This window comes from Ascaphus truei, chromosome 8 (genome assembly GCF_040206685.1).
Source record: "Ascaphus truei isolate aAscTru1 chromosome 8, aAscTru1.hap1, whole genome shotgun sequence".
Lineage (NCBI taxonomy): Eukaryota > Metazoa > Chordata > Amphibia > Anura > Ascaphidae > Ascaphus > Ascaphus truei.
This window is the reverse complement of record NC_134490.1, coordinates 66,841,394-66,866,021: the sequence shown is the minus strand read 5'-3', so window position 1 is coordinate 66,866,021 and position 24,628 is coordinate 66,841,394. Positions and strand designations below refer to the sequence as shown.

Below are 24,628 nucleotides of genomic sequence, written 5' to 3'. Positions count from 1 at the left end.
TCTCGCAGGATCTGGGTGATACACTCGTCTTAAAGTTAGAAAGAGAAGAGGTTGTACTTTTTCCTAGCCCAATTCATTATATGCAGTGTACATTTTATAGTTATAGGGGCTTATTCTAGTAGCTCCAAATTGTGACAAATCACTTCTAAAGTACACCGTAGAAGCAAATTTGCATGTTTTGCTATTCTGTAAGCCTTGTCCAAACCATGCGAAAAAGTTTTTTTTAGAAGCATTTTCATTCAGGCAGTGCAAATCTGGGCAGAATTACCAAAAATCGCATGTTTTGCAAACTCGCTGTATTCGAGGAGCAAAAGGCTAAAATCGCTTCTAAACTCCTCACATTTTTTTTCTCTCACTACCTCAAAGCAGACGAGTTAGGAATTGTGATTTCCCTCCGGAGCCTGAAATAGGGCTTTAAGGGGGAGGGTGAGGAGGGGAAGGAGGTGTTCCTAACTTAATAGTACAGCTCAACCCCGTTATAACGCGATTCAAGCGTGGCTCCCAATTTTCTTATTTATGAATACTTTACAACACGATTATTGGTATCTTAAATACTTTATTGTACAATGCATACAATTGTACATTATTTCTGATTATACCTCGATGTGATTCTTTGGACCCCAAGCACAGCGTTATAAGGGGGTTGAGCTGTATCTCCAGGTGTGTGTGTGTGTGTGTGTGTGTATATATATCCCCTCAAATAAATTAGGGAGAGATGCCTGTGCTGAAAAAGGAACATGCCTGGAGGTACCCTGGGAGATATTTAAATATACTTTGTATAGGCATTAGCATGAGTCACACGACCTAAAATATATCCTTAAGACCAGTCTAAAGGCCTTTGTGAGAAGGGGCTACCAGTGTCGGACCCAACAGGATTAGAACCCACAACCCTGGCATCCTCGTCATCCTTCTCCTCATAGTCCTCCTCATTGTAGTAGTCCTCTTCCTTTATAGAAGCAGTTTAGAAAACGCGATTTGCAATAGAGAATACCGTTTTTTCACACAATTCATTCCGCTTCTTGTGAACATGTCAAAACGGGCGATTTGGCAATGACAAATTCGGAGCTACTAGAATAAACCCCATAGAGAGGAAATAGCATTTTGAAAGTTGTTGCTTAGACATGCAAATCCGAGCGGCTAATGAGGCTGGTTTAGATCATGACTCTCTATGACTACCCATCTGAAACATTTTGGGCCAGAATACCAGTAATTAATTTGTCTTGGGTGAGTTGCTAGGAAATATCCTCTTAAATCAGGCACTGCAAGACCACCACCGGACCTTACAGCCAATCTAGCTAATCTGGCCCTCTAACCTTGCCATATAAATTTGACGAATCAATTTTGGAGATCTTGGATCATCTTAATGGGAATGGAAATTGGGAGACAACAAAGGGACGTCTGTGCATGCCATTAGTACGAGACCGTACTATATAGAAGTCTGGGGAGAATGTTTTGAAGCATCCATTTTAACACCACCAGATAGATCCAAAGGTGCTGTTAGACTATTTAAAAAAAAACTATTTTTGTCATCTTTTAACAATCTTTTTAATGCTGTGTAGATTATTTTCTTTTTGAATAGCTTTGCCTGGATTTTACACATTTTTGTGGAATTGTAAGGAAAAAAAAAAAGTACATTGGGGTTCATTTCAAAACTTTTAGGACTATTTTTCAATGTGATTGATATTTTGTTCTTGTTTGGCAGCTTTTTAGAAGACACTAATGTGCTGCAGATTTAGCTGGTGCCTAAGCAATAATAATAGCAAGGAAATGGATTATATTTTCTTGACCCGAACAGAAATAGGCAAAACATAACAGAGCATTTAGAATGGTTCCATCCATAGATATATATATATATATATATATATATGAACACATTTGACATAATAAATGATGAGCATACATATGGTAAAGATATAATAGCCCTCCATTTGGAGAAAAGGGCAGCTATGGTGTAGGGATTAAACAGGGGATCCTGTTTTGAAACTTGGTGCCGTCTCCTTCTCCATAACCGTGTGCAGCAGTTACTGTATTACAAAGGAGTTCCTCAAGGAAGGACTCTGTGTTGTTCCACTAAACACAGTGCAGCAAAATATAGAACAATTATCAGCTTCCATCTCCCGCACAGTCGCATCTTGAACTATATTTTAAACATTGAAATGCTCAGTATCTCTATTAAAAGAAAACAAACAGAGATGGCATTTTGTGATCAATGATAGAACATAGCAAACGACAACGGGAAGCCAGCGCTCCTTCTAGTGATTGTATTTCCATAGACACACTCCTAGCACAGCCTCCTAAGCAGTCTTAGTAAGGCGTTATGATTTTTAGTGACAGCAAACTCAGCAAAACAGCCATTTCCCTGCGAACTCTGTCATCACAAACAGATGATTATGAACCATCAGTGGCAGAAGATGTTTTATGGGACAGGGAGTTCCTGCTCACACATATTTATCTTGGCTAACCTGCTCACAAAGCTGCAGGTACAAAGGAGACAGTTCTCTGAACTTTTTTTTTGCCCTTTTTTTTTTTATTGTATCATATATCTCGAAGGTCAGTGCATGAAAGTGCAGCTTGAATGAAATGCCGCCTTCTACTTAGCTGTGGGATGTTTTTCTTATTTCCCATGTGGTATCAGTCATTCTAATGAAGGTGCCCATCAACTGTTTCCACCTCCTCACCACCTGTAAGTATTTCCAGGGGAGATAGTTGCTGGAAAACTACAAAAGACCCTGTGGCCGGAGGGGGTAACCAGGCTCTATAATAAAAAGGTCAATCCCGTTTTGGTTACCCCTGCTCCGTGTATAAGGGTCCCAGAGAGTTAGCTCTTGGACCCAGTAACATTGTATGATCACATAGTACATTGTGTAATAAAACCATTTTTTATGTTTTTCCCTTTCCGGGCATGCAGTCAAGCAGGGATTGCTAGTGTATGAGATTCAAGGGGGGGTTTGCGGAGGAACCGTTGACAGAATGTGCCTAGGATGTTGGGGTCTGGGGTTGCCGGTTCCTTAATAAATGTACCCGGGAATCATGCTTGATTCTCAGATACATGTAGGCACATTGTCCCGGCAATAACTCCCCTTGAAAACGTAAGCGTGACTCACCACTAGGGTACCCTGCTTCAGCACAGCCCAGCCCAGAACAGAGAAAGAGGCACAGGGACGAATATTTATTCCTGTAGCTGAGGGAATCCCTGGGTTAAGGGGGGGTACCCAAACTAGTGCCAAGGTGACTCACAACCAGTATAGGGTTTGTGGGTGCCCCACCCGTATATAAGGTTGGGGGGGACTCAGAGTACAAACTGAGTCACAGGGAAAGTGTGTGGTGAAGTAAGGCAGGAAGAAATAAAGAGACTCTTTTTACTTTTCTGTTCCCTGTACCCAAAGACTCAGATTGTATTAAAATATACTTTAATGGATTGTAATATGTTTTTACATTCGGAACCCATGTTCAAACAGGCAGCCCGTGCAAACCCATAGGCGACGGTATGTCTACTGGACATCAGAGTTCAAAGCAGCCAGAGGATGCTCAGAGGTGTGAACAGCATTTGGTCAGCGGGGAAAGGTGGAGTACTAGGTCCGGAGATCAATGGCAGTCCTCCGGGATGTCACTTGTTCTGCCAGACCTAGTGGAGCCTGCCCAGCGGGTGGCATTGGAATGGCTGGGAGGGGGGGGGGGGGAGAGGGAGGGAGGGGGTATGTGGCAGGCTTGCACATGCCCCTTAGCGGTTTCAAATTTCCCGCTGACCCGGCTTTTCTAGCCGGCTCGGCTCCGATTGGCTGCTTGGGAAAGTTCCCACACGCTGATTGGCTGTCCGCTCTGCTTCTATTCTATGAATGAAGCAGAGAATACTATAAGAAGCCCTGAGCCAATCAGATTGTGTGTTCCCCTTGAATCAGAGCCGAAAGAGAGCAGGCTCTTCAAAGATGCTTTGTTTGTATAGCAAAGCAATCGGTTTTGATTTCAAGCCTTAAAAGCCCGCCCGCCTGAGACCAAGTTCAGCATTTTGCGCCCAAGTTCTCAGAAGAGAACGTAGCGGTGGCGTATGGAATTTTATGACGATTTGGGTTCCAGGAGATTCCGGGCTAAATCCCGGTCAGGGTAAAACTCTCCCATAGAGTTCCCTGCACCTAGGAAAGTCTAGTTTTCAACCCCAGTCCCAAAGTGTGTCTTTTTGTCTGTATTTTGTGTTCCATTATGTGTAAGCGAATTTATATTGAATAAATTACAATTTATTTAATTACCCTGTTTTGCTCAATGAATGATCCCGGTAAAAAGGTGCCTGGTCTCCCATGACAGCAAATGTTCCTTCCTTGGGTCAAAAAATAGCTCCAGATGACAAAATATAAATGTACCAAATACATATTTTCTCTTTGACCTGGAGCTACTTTTTTAATGCAGGTAGAAAAGTCAAAGAATCTTGCAGCCGGGAGATATTGATCCATGGAACCCATAGAATGACAACGCCATTATTTAAATTCATAAACACTCATCTCTTGGCCAAATCCCCTAATCTGCCCAAACTGACATGTCAACATTACATCGCAAACGATGCAACAGTAAATGATTGTTTTGTGCTTTCTATAGTAGTGTATACACTGGCAGCACTAAATAACATCTAAATAAAAACATTAAATATGTGCCCAAGTATAAAAATGCAACAACGAAAAAAAAAATAAAAAGAATGTTAACCAAAAACAAAATACTTTATATAGCATGTGAGGAACGGTTGGAACAGCCGTTAATCCCTTTCAATGCCGATTTAGCCTTTTTAATTATGTATGTTTTCTGGTGAACATCAAGGCACATCTAGTAAAACATCTGTACAAAAGATGACATTTGGTATAATATTATGCCATCTTTTTCGGGCACTGTTATGCAGCATCATTGGTTCTGCAGCCGTAACTGCAGCTTATTCTTGCAGCAACTGTTCAAATTGCAACATTTTCTGTTGAAAATTGAATTTTAAATAAAATGTCTATGTAAAATAGTTCAGGAACAACTTTAAAAGCATTTAGCCTAGATACAATTACAGGCAGAGGTTTGTAAATGGACTTCTGCTCAACAAATATCAGAGGTTGGTCAAATTTAGCATTAGAGTGTCAATCCAAGCTACAGATATTTTAAGACATAAGTTTGAAGCAGGGGGTCTCCAGAGCTGAATGCCATTCATTTCAACTCCGGGGACCCCCTGCTTCCGGAGATACAGACCTCCGAAGAGAGAGTCTGCCAGTATCCACTCCGCTCGGCTAGCATGGTTCATTTCAAAGCCCCCGCGCCCTGCGGACCAATAGGAAGCCGTGATGTCATCGCGTTTGGTTTCCTATTGGCCCGTGTGACGCGGGAGCTTTCAATTTTGCTGCGACACCGGCAGCCCCTTTGGAGGTGTATATCTCGGAAAGCAGGGGGGCCTCAGAGCTGAAAATAATGTGGTTCCGCTCCGGAGACTCCCTGCTTCAAACCTATGTTAAATAATAATAATAATAATAATACAAAAAAAACTGCATGAATTGCTCCTTTAAGAGGTTGACAATCATACTATTTACGCAATTGATTTGCTGTTTTGAATCAGATTGTGCACCAAAATATACTATGCAAAAGAGAAGCACTCAGCTGTCCTGTTGCACCAGTAAACATTTATACCCTTAAACGCACGGTGGGTTAGAAACATGCAAAGAATGAAGTCACTTGCTTGCGTTTCCATTTGAGCAGCGTATCGCGACGGCAACGTCCCCGTTTCCAGTTCTGAGAAACTCGCACTCTTTCCTTCACCGAAACGCCAGAAACTCTGCAATGAGAGGCGTCACATTATTTCCCACTTGGGGGCTTGTAGAAAACAAGATGAATCGTCACCATCTTTTACTTTTATACTTTTAGGCAGTTTATACAGAGAGCAGTCACAAGGAGCATTACTTTTTTTGTTTGTTTTAATTGTAACTTAATAGGCAGAATTATTTATTTTAGTTACATCGAATTGTCACATAATACAGTGTAAAATTGTGTTTGGCTCAGACACTTACATTTGTGGCTCAAAGGATTACATTCAAAGTTATGATCTCAGTATATTTTGCAGTCTTTTAGAGGTATCAATAATTTGAACTATGAAATTAGTGCACCGTACAAAAAAATGTTAAATCATTACTGTATTGTGTTGTGTGTGTACTCTTTATTACTACTTGACAAAGTGTGGGCCAAGTGAGAGTAAAAACAATATTGAATTGCAACCCAGTCTTACAGTATGCCATAAAACGTATTACAAAATACTTAGTTCTGATGCGCACTATTTTTCCCAGTTATAGTTAATATATTTTGTAACCTTTAAATTTATTACCGTAGTATATAACAAAACATATTACCAATTTATATTAAGTAGACATTAGTACTGAGGAAGGTCTCCCTGTGGGACCGAAACGTTGGCTTTCGTGTAACTGTTTGTTTTCAATACAATTGCTTTTTGGTTTACTCCCTGCTGTATGCTGTCTCTTTGACCGGTTCTTGGACTGGTAACTATGAGATATAGAGATATAGATATAGATAGATAGATAGATACATATACACACACACACACACACACACACACACACATATAGACACATGTATATATATACTCACACACACACGTGCAATGTATTGATTACAGAAAATAACATTAAAAGAAAATCCTAATTTTGTATATACTGTATTCAGAATCGCAGTCCAAATAGAACGACATATAAAAAAAAGAAAAGTATCCAGATGAAATAATAAGTCAATAAGGGATTATTTCAGGATGATCTTATTATTTTATAAATTAATAATAACTTATTTTACACCTTACATTTAACCAGGACAAAGGTTCATTAGACAGCTCAATAAATTAGTCCTTCACAGACCGTGTCATTTTAATTTGTCAGATCACTGCTGTGTGTTTTGCTTATGTATATATGCTATTGAAGATTGACATTGTGAAATGGGTGTCTTTGGAGGAAACTGTAAATCAAGCTAATTCTAGTGCCTTGACTCAGATGTCAAGATTTAAGTTCAACTTCAAAGGCCCTCATATTATCAATGGGAAGTTATTCCAGACACTCTTCTGTACCACAGGCATAACACACTTTCCAGAGAAGCACAGCTCTATCCTCTTGCAGCTGGAAGGCAGGAGGGGCACAATTTTACTTATGTTCAAAGTCAATAATGGTTACCTTTGAAATAATAGTATTGCAAAAGCATCATAGGAGAAAGAAAAAGTTTGGGAAAACTCGAGACACGTCTGCTAAAATTTCAGGTCATAAATCGCCAGTGCCTTAATATTGTATAATATGTTGCATATACAGAAATGATGATAACCAAGATAGGCAGGCAATCTTTCACTGCCCTTGTGCGTGGCTTATTATGCCAATGATTTGGGGATTGATGGCAGAAATTCAGGAGCTCTTTTCGAGGGGTTCTTTCATGCTACAAAATATTTTGCAGCTATGCTTTCTCTACACTGATTTCAAGGCGATGTGTTCAGATTTCTTCAGCACACAGAAAGGCTTTAGATATCAGTCACAGCACATAACTGAATTATAAATGTTAAGCAAGAACACTTGGAAATGCTTGTTTAAGACTCATTGCTAAAGTGACTCAGTAGGTAACAAAGTACTACTGATTTATACAACCACAGATTTTCATAACTCATAATGATGAGAGCTTAGGCCGAGTCCCCGGTGCCCGCTACGGCGTGCGCGCCACACACCAGAGCACAGCCCTCTGTGGGGCAGGCCCCGGTCACTGTTTGTGCGTTGGCGCGCAAAGCGCGATGATGCAACCGCTGGAAAGGAAGACAAGGATTTTGTCTTTCCCTGCAGCGATGCGGTCACATGGTTGACTAGCAACCAATGGTTGTGCAGATAGTGTAGACCATCATAGCCGTGCCCGCCCATCCGCCATGACCGCGCCGCCCCCATCATGGCCACGGCCCCCGTGCATCCCATCGCTACCACTAGACCGCAGAGTGCTGCTTTTACCTGTGCACATGCCGCCAGGCGCTCTGACGTGCGTGCAGCCATGGCCACTGGGGACTTGGCCTTAGAATGTTTAACGGTCCTGCCCACACAGGGTAATTCTGTGACGCAGGCCCTCAGAAGGTTAAAAAAAGAAGCAACATCTCTATGACCATTACTTGAAAACACAAGAATATCAAAAGCAAGATGACCAAAAAGAAACAAGGCAAATGAAGTAGCTCTATGAGATGTATGTATGTACAGTATGTATGTATGTACAGTATGTATGTACAGTATGTATGTATGTATCTTTATTTATATTGCAACATCCAGGTACATAGGGCTTTACAATACACGTGAAATAATATAACACAATGGGAATAAGCGCTTCAGACAAAATTAATAGGAAAAGGAGTCCCTGCCCCGAAGAGCTTACAATCTAAGTGGTAATTATGGAGAACTTACAGACAGTACAGGGGTGGGGGATACCTTTGAAATAATAGTATTGCATAAAACACTGTATAGTCCATTCGTTATTGTCATAAAAAGACAGACCACGTAAAAAACGATTAGTCTCGTGTAAATAAACATCACACCTAGCTGTTAATACATGTAGGAATCTCTAACCTGGCCTCAGGGCCTGCCTAAATCTCCATTTTCCCAGCCCTTTTTCAAAGCCTAGGGCTCATTTTTTTCTCCTCTCTCTCTCTCTTCTACATCTTCCGGCACTTAGAGACCATTATAATTTGACTGCATTCCTGGGCATCTGACCTGTTTTAAACAAAACAAAAAAGCAAAGCTTTTCGATCATTTAAATCTTTGCCGGCAGTTGGCCTATGATCAGCAAAGCTAGACCAGAGAATAATTTAGAGCTCTTACAACTGCTTTGCTGAGGAAGGATTCCAGAAATAAGAAAAAAAATAATAATAATTGTGCTTGTTCCCAGCAGCAAAAGAGCTGTAGGTTAGACACATTCCAAAAGACTTGTTCTGTCCTCTTGTGATATTAAATACAATATACACAATATATGTTCCCCACCTATATAAATATCAATAACTGCATTTCTTGCGTACTTTATAGCCAAAGATCTTTAAATGGTTTGCGCATACAAAAAGTCAATCTACCATAAAAATATGTCCCTGATGGGATAAGAATGCCAAAATTTATCGCACAGTAACAATCATGCATTGGCTGCAGAAGTACAAAAATGGTGACGTAAACCGATAAATCCATGCCACACCTAAACAGACCACACATGGTTTTAGCCCAACACATTGAAAACTAAAAAAGGTGTATTCTTCTCTCTTTCATTATGACCTCTCAATAAAACAACATTAGCCAAAATGCAAAAGTGTTTTCGGAAGACTTGCTTCTGTACGGTAACTTAGAAGCACATGCATTGGAGGAATGAGCAATGCTTATGCAGAATTCTTTTCATCTCTCTGCTCAAAGCTGTAACTACAGTATGTTCCACGCAGCCGCTTGCATTAAAGTGACTATAAACAGAGCTCATTTATATCCAATGATGATCCGAAGCTCCCTGAAAATTGGTTTTGGACAGGTATTCATCAAATTCTCTTTTAATTTGATAGGACGTATTCCTGCTTTTATCCTACCCACGTTCCCGGCTTGTTTTATCCTCGCTGTACAGACCGTGTTGAGTAAAACAGGATACCTGTAATAGCAATTGTTTGCACAATGTAAAACGATATGTTTTAAAAGGTAGTCACATTTTGGGCTACTTTTATGGTCATGGGAGCCCCAGAAAGTTAGCTGTGGGGTCGCAGGTCTTGGCACCCTCTGGGTTACAACGGTTCATAGTTGCCGTTTAATTCTCGACAATCCAGTACGACCTAATCTCCCAATGACGTAATCGCTTCCATTTGGCTACAGGAGCAAGATTGGAATGAACAGTTAGCAAAAGTTTTATTTCTCTCCAATTGGGGGTGGTCCCTGGAGCGGGGGGGGGGGGGGGGGAGTTATGTGGATTCACATACCACCCATTACATTTAAATTACCAACGTCCAAAAAAATTAAATAGAGAAAACAAGGCTGAAATTTGTCCCAAAACATCACTATTTTGCATTAAAGTAATTTTAGGGGGATCATTTGAATTTCATGATATAATATTTTGTTAACAGAAACTCTTTGCGCCCTGAGCGCCTCTCCTTTTTTCAGATTGTATCCACCCAAGGAGTCAGATGTTATGAATATTGTTTTTCTTTATTTCCCCGGGCTTCTATATTTCTACCACAATGTTTATCGCCTCCATTTCAAGGCTAAAAAGAATTAGAATTATTCCTCCCCCCCCTTTTTTTGTCTATATGTAATGAACTGGGTTAATTTCAGTTCCGGGACCCCATGGTCCCAAGATACTTGCTGGGGAATGTGTTGTTGGTTCTGTCCCCTCCAGTGGAAACAAAATGGAGGTTTAAATCTCCAGTGTCACATGGGCCAAGAGGAAGCCGCAATATCTTCCATTACAGCTTCCTATAGGGGCTTTATAATACCGCTAATGTGCCCCCTCCACCCCCTTACTTCGATAAGCATCTTGGGAATCAGGGGGTCCTCATAGCTAAAATTAACTCAGATTCCCTGCTCCCTGTAAATGTAAAAAATATAAAATAAACAAATAAAAATAAAAAAGGAGGATAACGCTCCTTTAAATTATTTGAAAATCACGGCTTAGTTAATATGGCCCAATACTTTGTTTGCCAAGGTTGTTTCTGGCCTAATTTTACACATATTTTTAAAACGGCACTAGTACAGCTGGCTGTCTAATAAATTACTTTTTAACATTCTGTGCTGATTCAGAGGAGGGGGGGGGATACAAAAATCTTTTTTTCTCTGTTAATCTTTAACAAAACCTTAAAACTCACCCTTTATAATACAATTAATTAAGTACAACTCCAGAAAGCAGGGCCGTCAGTACCTATTGTATTAGCCTGCGTTCCATTTGTTCTTATTTTGTATGTCATTCCCCCATTGAGCCACACAGCGGAATATGGTGGCACTTTATAAATAAATTCTAATAATAATGTGAAGTAGAAAAAAAAAAAAAGTGTCTCAGACTTTACTGACCAAGAAAATCAAGTAAAGGCAACCATGAAAATACATAAAGCTCAGTACTTTCCCAGTCACCTCATAACAAAAACATAACTGACTTATTAAACCCCAACAACATTACATACTGGTATTATTATTCTTCAGGTGGTCACCAGTAAACATTTGTAGAGAATAAAGCATCTGAAAATTGGTATTCTTTGTCCCTAGGTAGGCAACTTTCTTATATAAAAAATATGTAACCAAACAATGGTGGGGGGGAGTGAAAGGTTTTCTTCAAATTAAGGATTTCCTCTCTAACTTGGCCAGTATACCAGAAGAAATGCAATATCCCTTGCGAGCTCTAGATTACAGCTGCAGGAAAGAGCTATAATGAAGGGGCAGTCCCTGTAGCTTCACAACCACCATCTGACTTCGCATCACGGTCACCATTATAAGTCTATCCCACGCATAAATTGGTTTTCCTCTTTACAGACTACAGAAAGATGCCTAACTGTGCTTCACTATCTGCAATGTTTCATTAGAAACACTGGCTGAACGGGGAGACGTGTAAATTAAACCACTCAACCTCTGAAGAAGGGACTTTGCTAAGGGTTAATTTTAATATACATACATACATACATACCAAAATATATCTCCACTAAAATGGGATTTTCTTTAGAAGAATTTGAGATTTTAAAAATTGAATGGTAAACCCTTTTAAAATTCTGGGATATTATATAAAATGTTCATAGAACATCTGCTGTGGTTCTCTGCTATAATTCCTGTTTCACTGAAACAAAAAAAAAAGCCTTTTTTTATTTTCTAGGTACAGTACTTGTACTCGTTCTTTTCTGAAGTTGTCTTTTATAGCAGTAGTGTAAAGCGATTGGCCAGCAATCAGACTCACTTCAATAGAAATAACATGCGCTAAAACCGCTCATGTGGTTTAGTGTGAACAAGCCTCTAGGTTTCTTATGAACCACAGTATCTCAAAAAGAGCAAACTCAGGCCAGAAAAGCCCAATGAGGGTTGGCCATTAGAAGCTTTTGTAAAGAGAAGTTAGCCGTTTGCTACAGTAGACCAACATAAGCATCAAACTATCCTGAAATTGCCTAATAGATGGCACCAGTGTTTCGATATTTACATTAGTTAACATTTAAATATTTATTTACCTGTTTAGCCTTCCTACAAATACTGTACCATTTACATTTAGGAAGTTGGGAATATAAAGTTTGGGACTCTCCTGTTAGAGTATAAAGCAAACGGCATACCTCTAACAAAAATATATGCATTATGGTGAGAAATGAAAATTCTGGCGAATAAACTAATTAAAGTATGAATGTACAGTATATCTTTATTTATATAGCGCCATTAATGTACATAGCATTTCACAGCAGTAATACACGTGACAATCATATAAATAACAAGTAACATAAGTAACACATAATGGGAAGACCCACTTCAGACATAAAAGTAACATTTAGGAAAAGGAGTCCCTGCCCAAAGAGCTTACAATCTAGTACTGTATATATAGTTATGTACATAGTCCATCCAATGTGAAATCTACTAAATATGGTATTCCATTGGCTGTCAGGAACAGTAAAACCATAAAGAACTTACCATTCTAATAACCAGCATGAGAAAGGGTCTCCACCCTCTGCTTCTGTCATTTCTTTACATTCTAGTAGGGCTTAAAACACATGATGTGTCTAATTGATCCTATTAAAAAGGAAAGTCCCTGGGGGGTTTACAAATTGTTTCTGAAGTAGTTTGCTTGAGTAGGTAAGCTGTTTAAGGCAGAAGTGCCACTTACCTGACAATTTTTAGTTAGGTTTCTTTGATGCCAGAGCGGACAGCAATGCTTTGCCCTGGCATCTAAAAGGGTTACGAAACAGGTCTTTAGATGTGCCAATTACTAACCAATACTGCAAACCAAGCAATAGGTTTTCACTAAAAACAATTCCAACATCTCTTTCACTAACAGTTAGCTTCATGAGCATCCTTATTGGATGCCGAGTGGAGTATATGCAAAACGTGTGTACTAAAATCTGTACACCAGTGAGCCATAGCAATCTGCAATGTCACACACATACTAGTTAGTAATATTGTACGAGAGTGCTTACCTAACAAAAAAACACAGACAAGAAGGGAAATATTGTGTGTCCCTTTAAGCAGACACACAATAGGGATACAGCTTGCCAACAGCGTCCTTCATAAATGACTTGGCATAGAAAAGAAGCATTAGAAGCATTCATTCACCACTGCTGGTTTCAACATTTAGTTTGGAATATTTTATGGCTTAAGCCACAAAACTGTTAAGATTTTTTTTAATTTATTTATTTAACTTCTGTATTATAATTCTGATATATGAACAAAGAATATTGTAATGATGACTTAAGTGTAGTGTTCGTTAAAGGTTTATTCATCTATGGTAAATGAGTTTTCCGTCAGGTAAATAGATCCATCCCATCGCATGCATGTTTTAAGCCCAAAGGACAGCAAACTTCTGATTAAAACTTACTCAAGTTAAAACAAAATCCTGTAGCTCGAGATGGTTAATGAAGTTATTTAACCTCATCCATGTGTAAAGGATTCAGAACACAAAGTAAACTGTTCGAGCAACAAAGGGGGTATTTTGTATACATTGCTTATTATATAAACCTAAAGCAGAGGTGCTAAACTCCAGTGCTTAATCCCAACAGGTCAGATTTTCAGCATATCCCAGCTTCAGCACAGGTGGCTCAATGAGTCCCTGCTTTAGCACAGGTGGCTCAGAGGCTCAGTCTTCAACTGAGCCTCTGATCGAGCCACCTATGGTGAAGCAGGGATATCCTGAAAACCTGGCCTGTTGGGGCAGGGCTTGAGCCTGGAGTTGAGCTCCCCTGACCTACAGCATCACCACATTTGATAAGATTAGTACAGTAGTTTACTGTATAAACAGCATATATGCAAAAACAGACACGTGTGTTTCTATAAAATTGCATGCTTACTGGCCAACTTCTGAAAACACTTTTCAGGGATATTTGGCACTGACATGCAAGAGAAAAAATTAAAAAAAAACAGAAAATATCCTTACCATAATTTTTTCGTCCTTTAGCCTTTAATGACAGCACACACACTGTGGGAAGACGCCACTTCCTTCACATTGTAGGGACAGGCCATCGGCTGGTGGCAGGGTATATCGCACTCCACACCTCCGTCTTCAGTCAAAGCTACTACCAAACACTTCAAGACAAATGAGACCATTGGCAAAGGCTAAAACAGGCACTGTAGGTCAGATTCAATTGTCACGGGATAGATATAGATTCTGTCACCCAGGCTTGTGGCGTCCAGATCTTCTCCCAAAATCTGGGCTGTTCTGCATTGAGGTTGCCATAAAGTCTGTGGAAGGTGTTCCCCATTTTTGACATTTCCTCAATTACCATGGAAGAACCAGGTTTCTACTGAGAAAGTCTTTCTTGATTGTGTCCCCCAGGTAAAAACACTGCTGAAATCGCTAGTAGATTTGTTTCTGCCCACCGAAGAACTGTAAATGCCTTGTGTAGCAGACTATTGGACCCTCCTTGCATATTGATGTAAAAAACAATGAACTACATTGTCTGATAGAACCTTACCACTTTTCCTTTGAAGAAATCAACGCCAGCTTTTAATGCATAAAATATTCATCTAATTTCTAGTATATTGATTGTAACATCGCTCCCAACTGAGTCCAGTGTCCCTGCATCAGACTGTATTGTGATTGGGTCCCCCCAACCTTCTTTGCTGATGTTGGCTGTTAGGCATGACCAGTGGTGGTCTCCCAATGGCATACCTTCCTAGTGAATTCCTTGGGGTCTTTCTTGATGTCTACCTCCTGATCTAATGTATCCAGGGACTTGTCCCACGTCTTTATCAAGTTACTCTGAAATGGGGACATAAACACACAAAACCTGGCCAAGGGAATTGCCCCTATAGTTTGTCACTGCCTGCCCCCCCCCCCCTGCATATTTTTGCTGATACGTGCAGAGCTTTGCGAACTTGCTGCACGAAACCTGCAACCTGACAGATTCTGTTGTCCACATGAAGTACCTTCGGTTGGCTGGTATCCAATAGAACCATGAAAAATGCAATAGTTGGCGACAGATGGAGCATACTTTCCCCCCAGCTGTTAGGATTTGAGTAAGATGTGGACGTGCTGTGTTGTAATCTGTTGCTCTTATCAGACAATCGTCTAAATACTATCTGACCGACAGTCCCATTTGCCTCTGTTTCGCCACCACGCCCGCAATTACCTTTGTAAAAGTAATTGGCGAATAGATGAGCTCCTTTAAAAAGGGCAATCCACAAAGCCTATTCGTCGATGAAGCATCAGTTTCCAGTATCTCAACCAGAAGGCTCGTCACCACCTATAATCATTAATCTCATCCTAGTCATTCTTTTTAAATCCATGGATTCATCGCACAAGAAATCCAATACAAATCTTAGTGTTGGGAAGAACTTCAGAATCGCTCACTTTGAAGTTCTCGCTAGTATGTATATCTTCATTTATATAATGCCCACAATGTACTCAGCGCTTTACTAAAGCGACAATACAGTAAAAGGAATTATAATACATTAAGTGCAACAAACAAAATCAGACAATAGTACTAGATGTTGTTCCATAGAAGTCAGCCACACTAAGCTCCCCAGTAACATTGGCAGAAGCTATAGAAGGTTTACATGTGGAACCGGAGCTGATTAATATCCTTTTCAATGTTTTCTCCATGTAATCGTTCAACACTGAGGAATCCTCTACCGGACTAATGATCCTTTTGGAAACTCCCGCAACACCGGCATCGACTCTTGGGGGATTCTCCCACAAGTTAACTTATCCATTCAAGAGGGTACATCCTTCCAAATCTTCTGGATATGGCCATCTTCTGCAATGTCAGTTGCCTGTTTTATTTTGGGGGGTGGAGGGTATTCAGCATGGGAACCAGAGGATCCTCTGGGGCTGAGCCATGTTATTTCAGTTACCGGGACCTCCCAATTCCCAACATCATCTGTTGTGGCTTCCCATTGGATGGCTCTTAAAAGCCCCTTTAAATAAATCATAATTTAAAAAAAAAAAGGGATATACTGTATCAAAGTAACACCAGTAACTATTACTGTTTGCTCTGTGAGTTTATCTCATAAATTTTTATCTTTTTGCCAATGGCTTAATAAATGATTTTTATACCCGTTCCTGAACGATCCAGCCTTATCATATCCACACAGCAGTGCGCCGCCTATCTCTTCCTCCACGGGACTCCATTTCCAGTCCATAGAATTGAAAATAGTATCTTGAGACACTTTACAGCATCTAAGGAAGTTGCTCTTTATGATTCACTGGCTTCGGGTACAATGAACGTAATATTATTTCCTGGTTTAAATGATAAAATTACCTTAGGCAAAAATTAGAGCACTGGTGTTAGTACTACTTTGTCCTGATGGACTACCAGAAAAGGTTATTTTATTCACAGAGCTTGTAGTTCGGTAACTCTTCTAGCTGATGTGACCGCCACCAATAGCATCTACTTCCAAGTTAGGCTAAGGCCCGAGTGTGCGCACCACGCGTGACGGGGAGCCTAGCAGTGCTAGTTCCCGGCATCAGCGCGACCAGGTGGACTACTGGCAACTCGCAACAGGGAGGCGTGGCAGGGGCACGGCCACGACATCACGCAGCTGGATCGCCCTCATTGGCTGAACCGCCGCCGTGAAGTGGCCAATGCTCAGCCGCCGCGTCAAAAGACAAAATTCTTGTCTTTTGGCAAAGGCGGTCGCGCATCATGCATTGTGCAGGGGCGTTCAGGCAGCTACTGGGGCTGCACCCATAGAGGGCCGTAGCTTGTGTGAGCCGCGCAAGCCGTCGCGGTCACCATGGACAAAGCCCTAGGTTCATCAGTGAAACTTGTTGGAGTGGCTCGAATGGAGGCTTAGTGAACGCTTGTAAAACCAGGGGCAGATCCTAATGGGGGAAGTGGTACCATGGCAGAAGGTAGACGTCCCCAAGGTCTTCAAAATGCGATTTGTCGGTGCTACTAGAAGTAGGGAAAATCCTGCAGTTCCCAGAGTCACAGAAATAGGACGACATCTAGGTATACGAACTTTAGCAAAAGTAACCATTTATTTCAACCTGAAAAACAATGTTTTGACTGCCACGCAGTCTTTATCAAGCTAAGGTCTGTGCAACATCACAAATAAAGTAATGTATACATACCTAAAACAAATCACCTACCTCATCTCACTGCAGGTGTCCCATGGAGCGAAAAGCAAACTCCTGTGATGTCACAGCGTCAGCAACCCCCCGAGGCTTTATCCGATATATAGCCTGAAAAAAATGTGCCATCAGATCTAGGGTAGCCAACTGCTTTCCCAGTGAGGCGGATAGTGCAGAGACTTGAGCCTTCAATAAACTGGTACTGGATCCCAGGGCAAAACCCCTTTGTAAGAATTCCAAAATTGATGGATTCAAATAAAAACAACATTAGAGAGATTTCACCAATGATGGATACTCTGTCATATCCTGATACATTTTAGGCCGAGGCCCCGCTGCCTCAGTCAGCGCGCCCGCACTGCATGCAGGCGGCGCGTGGAGAGGCAATTGACCACTACCTGCGGTCCATAGGGAGCAGGGGAGGGTGCGTGGATTGAACGGAGGGCTGCAGCGGGGGTCTCCCAGGCAGCAAGAGGGTGCAGCAAGCCCCCACACATGCCCTATGCTGCTCGCTCTCCGTGCTGCTCCCCCCCTTGGTCCGTCGGTCCGTCCCCGGTCCGTGACCCCAGCGGGTCTTTTAGAAGTAGAGGCCTTTCTTATGTGCATTAAAGTTTTAATAACTTTCTTGGATAAACCTCTCTTGCGTAGTAGGCCCCGCTCAACCACCATGCCATCAAAGCCCAACTCTCTGGTTTGGGAGGAAATATTGTCCTTGTGATAGATCTGTCGTCACTGGTAACTTCCATGGTTGATCCCAAAGCATACTGACGAGTAGGGGAAACCATGTTCTGCGTGGCCAAAATGAAATGATAGCCACTACTTCTGCCTTGTCCTGTTTTATCTTTCAGAGCACCAGTGGTATTTGAGGTACTGGAAGAAAGATGTTGGCTAGCCGGAACTCCCATCTGATAGAGAGGACATTGGTATAAGAGGCTTTGGGGTGACGCATTCTTGAACAAAATGCTGGGAATTTAGGTTTCCCAGGAATATTCACCACAGTGAGGTCTTCCAGATGCTTCTTTGCCCACTTGAATGTAGGGAGAATCTCTTCTAACAAGGAGACTTCTTTCCATTGTTTTCTTAGATACCTTACTGTGGTGATATGATCTGATCTTTACATTTTTACCTTTGATTTCTTGAGAGAAAAAGATTATTGCTTGCATTACTGCTCTCATTTCTGATATATTTGCAGGAATGTCTTGTCCCATTACTGGCAATTTTCTTTGGGCAGAGGGAGAGTCAAGTTGTGCCACCCAGCCTGTCCCACTTTCGTCTGTTGAAGGCAAGATCCATTTTGGGTCTCACAGTGTGCAACAGCACTTTAAATTTTGTGCGTTTCCACTAGATCAGGAATTCTTTTACCCCATGACAGGTGAATTTCTTGAAGTGGTCGTTTCCTTTTTGTCCCATTCATAAATTAAATTTAGCTGGAACTAACGCATGTGCCATCTTGCCGACATGATGACCGGTATGGTCAAAGATAGAGTGGAGATCAGCTTCATACAGTGCAGCGTCTGCAGATAGTCACTGTTCCTGATGGTCTAAGACTATTAGTCTTTGTCTTTTGGAATACTGACTATTCCTTTTGACATCTGGATTTAACCCCTAACTCCCTTAGGTTTTCAGAGGGCAGAAGATGACTTTTGCTTCTCTTTATTACCCATCCATGACTCTCTAAAAATTCCAGCACTCCTGTAAAATGATGAAGGAGGAGATCTGTCTTGAGATTTTATGAAGATATCATCGAGATTATGGCATATCTTGATTACCTCCTTCCTTAATTCTGGGATCAACATAACTAAGACCTTTGTGAAGGTTCTTGGATAGGTTGCAAGACCAAATGGAAGAACTGAAAATTGATAATGGGCTATTGCCTAATGCAAACCTTAGATAATTTAGACGAGTGAGATAGTGGAACATGAAAATAGGCATCCTTGAGGTCTATTGAAACCATCCAATCTTTGTAATCTGCGGCCGCAATGATGGAATTTAACGACACTATTTATTTTTCCTTTTCAGAAATTTGACGATCCTTTTGAGATCTAATACCTTTCTGAATAATCTGTTCTTGGTGAGAAAAAACAAAACAAAAAAAAGACTGAATAGAATCCCTGAAATCTTTGATACACAGGAACTGGTTATATTGCATTGTCTGTTAACAGCTTGCTTAGACTTTGCTTTAAAGCTAAAACGGCCTCCTTGTTCTTCGAAATTCACAATGTAAAAAATTGCTTTTTCTGGGTACCGCCTTGAATTCCAAGAAATAACCATTTCGGACAATATTGAGTACCTAGACATCCGTAATTGATTGAGTCCACTCATCTTGCAAGTAATTCATTCTGCCTCTGACCGAAGGCAACTGGACTCCCCTCATGTCACACAAACTTGCCCAAGCCTCTGAACAAGGACCCATATTCTCTTGGGCCACTAAAGAGATTACTCTGGCCTCTTCTCCAAGACGACCTCGAGTATCCTCTACCAGGTCAGTAATCCCTCATATCTATCACTTTGAAGAGCGTATCCGGTGAAATGTCTTTGTCTTCCCTTTTGGGGTAGGAATATACTAATTATGAGGTTTGGCAAAATCCGTTCTGCGTTTTCAGATTCTGGTCCAGGATTTTCCTCTTGCTCGCCTTCTGTGGCAGGATCGTCTATTTTTGCTCCTGGCAACTTCCTTTAAAAAGTGCAGCCCTTTTAGCAGGAAGTTGCAGAGCAAAGTTCATGTCTTCCTCGTTACCACACCCGGCTCACGTACCCAGACCATCCTTGTCTCGACCTCTGCATCCACACCGACTATGCAACTCTGCTGCCAGCCCTGACCTGAGTTCTAAATAAGGAGCTACTACCTTTCATGGTAATCAACTCACCCTCAGCACCTATAGTATTAGGTCTCCCTTGGTTGCGTTCCCACAACCCTACGATCGACTGGTCAACGGGACAATTGACCGCCTGGAGCCAGATATGTCACGGGACTTGCTTGTCTATACATAGTCCCAGCTCTGACTCACCGCTGGCGTCTGAGTCTCTTCCCGAGTCTTACCATCACCCCAGGATTTTGGTGATGTTTTCAACGAGAAGCAAGCCGAGGTGTTGCCACCGCATTGGGCGATTCGACTGTCCAATGGACTTGTTCCCAGAAGCCATTCCACCTCGTGGGCGCATATACCCCCTTTCGGAGCCGGAGACGAAGGCTATGCGGAAGTACATAGAAAAGAATTTGAAACATGGATTCATCAGCAAGTCTACATCTCCCGCAGGAGTGAGTTTTTTCTTCATGGGAAAAAAAACAAAAAAAAAAAAAAGACAGGTCTCTACGTCCCTGTATAGATTATTAAGTTGGATCTCCGCGGGGCCTACAATTTGGTCCAAATTAAGGAGGGTGACTAATGGAAGATGGCGTTCAATACCTGAGATGGGCATTATGAATACTTAGTGATACCATTCGGTTTGTGCAACGCTCCGGGTGTGTTCCAAGGCTTCATAAATGAGGTATTCCGAGATCTCCTTGATCAATTTGTGGTCATATAGCTCAACGATATCCTGATTAATTCTTCATCACGGTCCGGACATCGGGTCCAGGTCAGGCATGTGCTCCAGAGGTTACGGGAACACGCTAGCTGGAGAAATACCAATTTGAACAACCTAAGATCTCATTCCTCGTATACGTCATCTCCGCCCACCCCTACGCCTTCTTTTCTAAGAAATTTTCTTCCATCAAGAGAAATTACAATGTTGGGAACTGGGAATTACTTGCCATAAAATTAGCTCTTCAAGAGTGGCGACATTTTTTGGAAGGTACCGTGCAACCCATCACTATATTAACGGATCACACGAATTTGGAATACCTTGAAGGTGCCAAGAGACTCAACAGGCGAGGGAGGCTCTTTTTTTACACGCTTCAAATTTCATTATATCCTTTCGACCAGGATCCAAAAATGTCAAAGCAGACACACTGGTCTCAACAATTTTCTTCGGAAGACTCTGACGAGAGGGACCATGGGCCCATCATTCCACCGTCTCAGATTATTTCGTCAGTTTCCTCCACTCTATGACTATGGATTTCGCAAGCACAGGCGGAGGATCCTAGACCTACGTCCTCACGTAAATCCAAGTTATTTGTACCTCCCCAGTTTCGTAGTGAGGTGTTGCAAGGCGGTCATCAATCCAAGGTGGCTGGTCATCCGGGAGTTAGGAAGACCTTGGATTTCATAGAACTCTTCGTCTGGTGGCCAGATATTCGTAAGGACATTAAAGACTTTGTAGCCGCTTGTGCTGTCTGCGCGCAAACAAAAAGGTACCACGGAGTCTGCCTTGTGGGTTGCTTCATCCTCTGCTGGTTCCTACCAGACAATGGACTTTATCGTAGAGTTACCGCCATCCAAGGGTATGACGAACATTCTAGTAGTGGTCGATCACTTCACAAGACGGACTCATTTTGTACCACTCAGGAAGTTACCCACTGCCTTCGAACTTTGACATTTTTACCAAGGAGATTTTTCGCCTTCATGGTATTCCGACAGAGTCTCCGACCGTGGCCCCCAGTTTATTACCATATTTTGGAGATCATTCTGCAAATCAATGGGGATCTCGCTCACTTATCGTCATCATACCACCCTCAGTCCAATGGCCTCACAGAGAGGACTAATCAATCCTTGGAGCAATTTCTACATTGCTTCATCTCCGAAAGTCAGGATAACTGGGTGGATCTTCTTCCTTCGGCAGAATTTTCACAGAACTCGTTGAAACACGACTTTTTTTGTTGTTGTGTAGAATCCCCTTTATTCTGTTCCTACAGGTACCATCCTTCTGCTCTCCCATCATCTATTCCCAGTTCTGGAGTTCCTGCAGCGGACGACAAGGTCCAGGAGCTACAGTCTCTGTGGAAGAGGATTCATGACAACCTAACTAAAGCCCCCCCTTCAGCAGAAGGATCATGCGGATAAGCATTGGCGGCCAGCTCAGCAGTTTCAGGTTGGTGACCACGTCTGGCTATGTACCAGGAACATCCGTCTGAAGATTCCTTCCTTAAAGGTCAGGGCCTAGATTTATAGTCCCCTACAAGATTGCGAAACAAGTAAATCCAGTCACGTTTAAATTGGAGCTACCAGATACTTTAAGGATCCCTCCGGTCTTCCATGTGTCACTACTAAAGGTTGTGGTCCACAACAACTTCTCTGCAGCTCCCACCCTTCCAGGACCGGTTCTGGTGAATGGTCAAGAGGAGTATATAATTCACTGCATTCTGGATTCCCGTAAATCTTGAGGTAGTCTCCAGTACCTTGTATCTTGAGAGGGATACAGTTCAGAGGCGAAATCATAGGTGAAGGCTGGTGATGATGTCCACGCTCCCTTCTTGATCCGAGGTTTCCACCGGAGGTTCCCAGACAAACCCGTCTAAATCTTCCGGAGATCGATTCTGGAGGAGGAGGTGGGGGGGTACTATGAGGCTTGGCAAAATCCGTTCCGGGTTTTCAGAGTCCTGTCCGGGATTTTGCTCTTGCTCGCCCTCTGTGGCAGGATCGTCCATTTTTGCTCCTGGCAACTTCCTTAAAAAGGACAGCCCTGTAAGTAGGAAGTTGCCGAGCAAGGTTTCAGTTCATGCAACGCGTTTACCTATTGTCTTCCTCGTTACCAGACCCAGCTCACGTACCTCCACCATCCTTGTCTTCAGCCAGCCTCGACCTCTGCATTCACACCGACCATGCAACTCTGCTGCCAGCTCTGACCGTCGGCCTACGACTCACTACTCTATCAGGACTCTGTCCCTCGACTCAGGTCGGTTCTTTCACCTTCCTACCTCAGCCATGCGGGTCGCTTCCTGCTTGAGATGAGCATCGTTACACTAATCCTCCCCCCTCCCCAAGCATTTTCAATTATAGTATCTAATATTTTACAGAAAAATAGTTGACCATCAAAGGGGATAATGCACAAGTTGTTCTTGGATACGGGATCCGCAATCCATGGACGAAGCCAGAGAGCCCGTCTGATGGCATTAGATAAGGCTGTGGACCTGGCAGATAATCTCATGCAGTCTAAGGATGCCTCCAAGACTAAACCCGGTTGCTAGCTTCATTTCTGAAAGCGCACCGAGTATGGAAGATCTCTTCACTCCTTTCTCAAGTGCCTATGCCACGTTAGAAATCCATAATTTCATAACTCTGGAGACTGACGTTATGGCTATCATGGGTCTGCAAGATGATCCTGCTGCCACAAACGATTTTGTAAGGGAACTCTAGTCATGGGATCCTGAAAGAAGATTGCATCATCGACTGGCAAGGTCATCTTTCTGGCAAATCTGGAGATCGCTACATCTGCCTTGGGCAGACAATCCTGGGATTCCACATACTTTTCTTAAAGGGGTACATCTTGGAGAATTTTCTTGATGCTGAAATCTTTTTATCTGCTCGAGACCATTCCGATTAAAGAAATTATTCAACGACGTTGGGAACGAAAGGTTCTAAGTTTCCTTGGCGTGTTTCTGAAGATCCGATTTTTTGATTCCGTGTGAGGAATTGAATCTTCAATTTCCAAGACTTTACAGACTGCCTTAATGACAGGATCTACCAAATCTACATCGAAAGTAGATGGCTCTTCAGCCATTATTTCTTCCTCTGATAGTAGATTTGCATCCATGGACCCGAATTGATCCTACGAGGATGAATCCATTGGTCTATCTATCCAGATTCGTATAAAAGCGGGTCCTCTTATGTCCTTTTCCTCTGTTCTGTGATGATGCCATCTCAATGCTTTACGAAACTGCTTCATTCATCCAGGAAAATAACTCAGAAGTGAGAGCCTGGAACGCTGAAACAGACATATCATGAAGTGTAGCAAATTCTTTTATAAAATAATTAAAAAAAAAAAAAAAGAAAGCATAAGAAATTTAAATTTCTGCACTTGCTCGCTGGGGCTTACCTTTGTATTTTAATGACAGAAGCTTTAGATGAGGCACCCTGCCTGGTACAATGCTCAGTGCTGGTCCTTTCCAGTAGGCACTGTAGTGTTGTCTGAGCTCTCCTGCATGTCCTCTCTCCCTTTAATGTTTCCGAACACTTGTGACATCATCATGAGTGGCTGCCACGCAGAGAAAATGAAATGACTGAGGAGGGAGGGGCACGCCGCAGCACGAGTTCTCACTGGAGCCGCAGGGACAGAGTCAGCACCAGCCGGCGCTCCATTTCAAATCTCCTGGCGTTCATGAACTGTCAGGTAAGCCCCCCCCCCCCCCCAAAAAAAAATCTCCAAAAAACAAGACACCTAACGTCAGCTTGGTAGGACAGGAAAAAAAAAAAAGGACTACCTGTGTCGAGGAGGTGCGTCTATATATTGGGCCTACTACAGGTGCAAGTCTTTAATCTGTCCTAGCCCAGCTGGAAGGTGGGACTGCCATATGTATGCTCAGGAA

General features: G+C 42.1%; 1 protein-coding gene across 2 annotated transcripts in view; it reads right to left on the bottom strand.

The window, feature by feature from the left end:
• Nucleotides 1–24,628, bottom strand: part of FBXW4 (F-box and WD repeat domain containing 4) — a 160,581-nt gene that overhangs the window by 130,410 nt on the left and 5,543 nt on the right. For both annotated transcript variants that reach the window (XM_075612422.1, XM_075612421.1), the window contains exon 2: nucleotides 5,693–5,788. In XM_075612422.1, the coding sequence (XP_075468537.1) occupies nucleotides 5,693–5,788 (96 nt within the window). The remainder of the gene's footprint in view (nucleotides 1–5,692; nucleotides 5,789–24,628) is intronic.